Source organism: Pinus tabuliformis, chromosome X (genome assembly GCF_031772625.1).
Source record: "Pinus tabuliformis cultivar Carrire ecotype Pingquan chromosome X, CPIR1, whole genome shotgun sequence".
Taxonomy (NCBI): domain Eukaryota; kingdom Viridiplantae; phylum Streptophyta; class Pinopsida; order Pinales; family Pinaceae; genus Pinus; species Pinus tabuliformis.
In genome coordinates, this window is record NC_142308.1 from 1,174,402,200 (window position 1) to 1,174,406,629 (window position 4,430).

At 42.9% G+C, this 4,430-nt stretch overlaps 1 protein-coding gene across 1 annotated transcript; it reads left to right on the forward strand.

Moving 5' to 3' along the window:
• Positions 1-815: 815 nt before the first annotated feature.
• Positions 816-4,025, forward strand: LOC149144115 (uncharacterized). The gene is made up of 6 exons (XM_089452036.1): positions 816-1,460; positions 1,608-2,184; positions 2,413-2,507; positions 2,676-2,951; positions 3,060-3,375; positions 3,796-4,025. The coding sequence occupies exons 1-6, from the start codon at positions 816-818 to the stop codon at positions 4,023-4,025; spliced, it is 2,139 nt and encodes a 712-aa protein (XP_089308162.1).
• Positions 4,026-4,430: the final 405 nt, after the last annotated feature.

The following is a 4,430-nucleotide window of genomic DNA, read 5'->3' on the forward strand; positions in this document are numbered from 1 at the left end:
AGAAGCTTTTTCTCTTATTCACTAATTTTCTCTTTAGTTTTAAATGAAAGTCATCTCTTGGAATGCCAGAGGGCTCAATAGCCAAACTAAACAAAGGCTCCTAAAGAGGAAGGTCCAAAAGGAAAAACCTGATATTGTATTTGTGCAAGAAACCAAATGCGCAAGTAACATTATTGATAATGTAAGCAAAAAGCTAGGTAGACAAATGAAATACATGGAGACTGCTAGTCATGGATGGGAAGGAGGTTTAGTTACCCTGTGGGATCCGCATGTAATCAATATCCTCTCAGCTGAAGCTAGCAGATCCTTTATAGCTCTAGAAGTTCAAGTGATAGGCAACTCAAAGACTTTTCTGTGCACCAACGTTTATGGACCTCAGAAATTAGAATAGAAATACATATTTCTTAGAACTCTTTTGAATCTGAAGCTTAGATATCCCAGTGCGAAGGCAATCATAGGAGGGGATTTCAATATGATCACTTCACTTTTAGAGAAGAAAGGAGGGATCAGGAGACTCAACAAAGATTCTGAAGCTTATTCAACCCAAGAGTGGGGCCTTCACTTGGAATAACAGAAGGGGAGGTGAAAGACAAATCGCCTCTCGCTTTGATAGATTTCTTATATCTGAAAGCATTCTGTTGGAGGGAGTGGTAGTAGAATCAGACATTCTACCTATTGGAGGGTCAGACCATTGGCCCATTTCTCTAATTGCTGCGATCCAGGGCACTCCTAGAAACAAGCCATTTCGATTTGAGAAGTTTTAGCTTAATCACCCGGACTTTATTCATCTTATTGAGAAGTGGTGGCATGAACCGATGGACATAAGAGGCACCAAAATGTACAAATTACAAGGTAAATTGAGATACATTAGAAATAAAATCAAAGCATGGAATGTAACAGTTTTTGGGAATATATTTAAAGAGAAAGCCAAAATAGAGGAGCAGCTAGAGCAGATTCACAAAGGTTGGATAACTGGAGATAGCAACTCAGACTCTGCAGACCAAGAAAAAATTTTGATGCAACAATGGCAGCTTCGCTGCCAACAAGAAGAAACCCTATGGAAGCAAAAGTCCCGTATTCAGTGGCTAAAGGAAGGGGAACAAAACACCAAATTCTTTCACAGATCAGCTCTAGACTACAGAGGTGCCAATAAAATCCTCAGTCTCAGAAACGATCAAGGAGACATTCTTCAGAATCATCAAGGAATCTCATCCCTACTCACTTCGCATTTTAACAGCATAGCTCAGGAGCCTGAGGTGGACAGAACAGACGCAATCGCTGAACTCATTAAATCCATTCCCAAAACAATCACCAATGAGCAAAATCTTGCATTAACTAGGGCAATCTCTCTTGAAGAGGGGGAAGAAGCTGTGAAGAGTATGCCGAATGACAAAGCGCCTGGGCCTGATGGCTTCACCATCAACTTTTATAAAGTTTGCTGGGAAATTGTCAAGTCTGAGGTCTGGGAAGTGGTGGAGGACTCTTGACGTTCGGCCTCAATTCTCAAATCTCTAAATTCAACTTTCCTAGCCCTGATTCCCAAAGAAGAAGAAGCCAACACCCCAGCTAAGTTTAGGCCCATTGCTTTATGCAATGTCATTTATAAGATCATCTCTAAAGTTATTGCCAATAGATTGAAACCTATTCGTCCGAGCCTCGTCTCAGAAGAACAATCACGGTATGTTGAAGGAAGACAAATTCTGGACAATATTTTACTGGCTCAGGAAATGATTCATACTCTTCAATCCAGGAAAATCGCAGGCATGATGATGCAACTGGACTTATCTAAGGCTTATGATAAGGTCAACTGGAACTACCTTGAAGCAATCTTAGAAGCTTTCGGGTTTGCCAATCAATGGGTTAAATGGATTCTAGCTTTGATTAAATCTACCAAATTTTCTATTCTGGTTAATGGCTCCCCTGCCAACCAATTCTCCCCCTCACGAGGAATCAGACAAGGAGACCCTTTATCTCCGTTCCTTTTTGTTATCCTGATGGAAGGTTTGAGCAGACTCATTCGCAGCGCTAAAGAGGAAGGAAAGATCAGAGGGTTACAGCCCCTGCCCCATATTCCAGCGACCACTCACCAACAATTTGTTGATGATACAATGCTGCATGGTTCTCCTACAGTCAAAGAAGCCCTGGGCTACAAGAGGATCCTCAATCTTTTCAGTGAAGCCTCAGGTATGGAAATTAATCTATCTAAATCTACCATCTTTTTCTTCAATACGCATTTAGCTGTGCAAAAAAATCTGTCTAGCATTCTAGGCTTTCGTAGAGGAAGTCTGCCCTCGAGGTACCTAGGCACTCCCCTAACAGACAAACCTTGGCAAAAAGTGCATTGGGAGAAGATCCTAGCCAATTTGGAGAAGAGATGTCATCACTGGACCCATAGAGCTCTCAATTTTGCAGGGCGGCTAGTGTTAACTAAAGCAGTTCTGCAAGCCATTCCTCAATACTTGCTCTCCATAATCCCTGCTCCCAAGGGAGTCTTGCAGAAGATGAGGGTGATTCAAAGATCCTTTTTATGGACAGGAAACACAGAGAAGAAAAAGTGGCCACTAGTGGCATGGAATAAATTGTGCAAACCCAAAAAATTAGGAGGGTTAAACCTGCTAGATCCCCACACCATCAATAGATCCTGTGGGGCTAAGATCTGGTGGAAATGGTTGAAGGAGCCCAATCTTCCTTGGGCTAGACATTGGAAGGAAAAATACGCTCCATTGCATAGCACTCAGAACTTAATCAGAATGCAAGAGAATCCGGTAGGATCTCCGATCTGGAACCTTGCAAGGAATAATCGAGGTATTATACAGGAGAATAGCTTTTGGGAAATTCGTAATGGGGAAACGGCCTTATTTTGGGAGGATGCCTGGCAACAACTCCCAAAATTAGAGAGGCCAGAGTTTGCAAACCTGCAGAGAAATTATCAAGGACTGGGGAGAACCATGGTGAATCACTATTGGAATTCTAATAGCAGGGACCTGGAATGGAGAGAATGGACGATCAATGACACAGAAAACTCAACTGAGGCTAACATCGACGTCTGAAACCTGCAGAATCTATTAAACAAAAGAAGAATAAGGAAGGCTGATGACAGAGATCAACTAAGATGGGGAAAGCAAGGAGGGGGCTACTTCACGCTCAAAGAAGCCAGGGAGTGTATCGAAAACTCAGAGCTTGTCGAAGAGGTTCATTGGAGCAACCAGGTATGGGATTCTCTGTTCTGGCCGAAAATTAAAATCTTCCTCTGGCTCCTAATGCGCAGGAAAACTCTCACATGGGAGAATCTCCGCAAGAAAGGGTTCTGCGGCCCTTCCAAGTGCCCCATGTGCAACAAAGAAGAAGAAACTATGAATCATCTCTTCAACACTTGTGAGTGGGCTAACCACCTGTGGAATTGGGCGGAAAACACTTTGCAGCAAATGGACAGAACTAGAGATTCCATCCAAGAAACCGTTGAGAAGTGGCGGGGCAACTTTTCTAGTAATTAGAGGATCAATACCATTTGGAAAATAATGCCGGGGTTCATCACATGGACGATTTGGAAATAACGAAACAGGAGAGTATTTTTAAATGAAACCAGAGATATATTTCATGCGCTAGAAATTATTACCCAAAATGTAAGACAGTTGGTTCTTGTCAAAAGCAAAGTAGACCAAGATAACAAAGTATCAAATCGGGACTTACAAATTTTAAAAGCCTTTAACCTGGATAATGGAATGAATGTGGCTACATCAAATCGCCAACAGGAGATGAGCACCACGTTGAGTATCTGGAAATGACCACCTGCAGGCTTCCTCAAGTTAAATTTCGATGGAGCTTCGAGAGGTAATCCAGGAATGGCCGACATCGGGGGCATTATAAGGAATAGCGCAGGAGAAATTCAACATATCTACAGTAGAGCCTTGGGAGAAGGAACGAACAATGAAATGGAGTTCGCAGCTATGGAACAGGGTCTCAGAATTCTCAGAAACTTACAGGAAGGCGCAACAGTGGTTGGGGGGACTCTCAGCTCGCAATAACAATAGCCAGAAAGATGTATGCGGGAGCCAAAGCAAGTAAGGTCACTCAGCACTGGCGACTGGCTAAAGTTACAGAAAACATAGCTGAACATTTAGGGTGGCAGAAAGGTCTGATCTTTCAGGTTGTGAGACGTAAAGCCAACGTTGTCGTGGACCATCTGGCGAATTATGGTATAGAGAACCCCACTAGCATGGTGGATAGCTGTTGGCAGGACGTCATATGCCCAGAATTAAGAGATAGGTGTACCCTGCTCTTGAGGCAGGATTTGATGAATGAAAAGTAAGGCCGAAGGTCGGCGCTTTAGGCAAGGTTTACAACTTGAGTAGGATCATGCATACAGCAGGTAGATTTAAAGGTTGGCAGAGGAGCAAAGGACAGGTAGTTCAAGAGCATTCATTGCTCGA

Excerpts from the sequence above, each read along its gene's own strand:
- LOC149144115 (XM_089452036.1), top strand. The coding sequence starts at position 816 with ATGGACATAAGAGGCACCAAAATGTACAAATTACAAGGTAAATTGAGA. Across the intron at positions 2,508-2,675 it reads GAGTCTTGCAGAAGATGAGG|GAGCCCAATCTTCCTTGGGC; the intron begins GTGATTCAAAGA and ends AAATGGTTGAAG. Across the intron at positions 2,952-3,059 it reads AAGGACTGGGGAGAACCATG|AATCTATTAAACAAAAGAAG; the intron begins GTGAATCACTAT and ends TGAAACCTGCAG.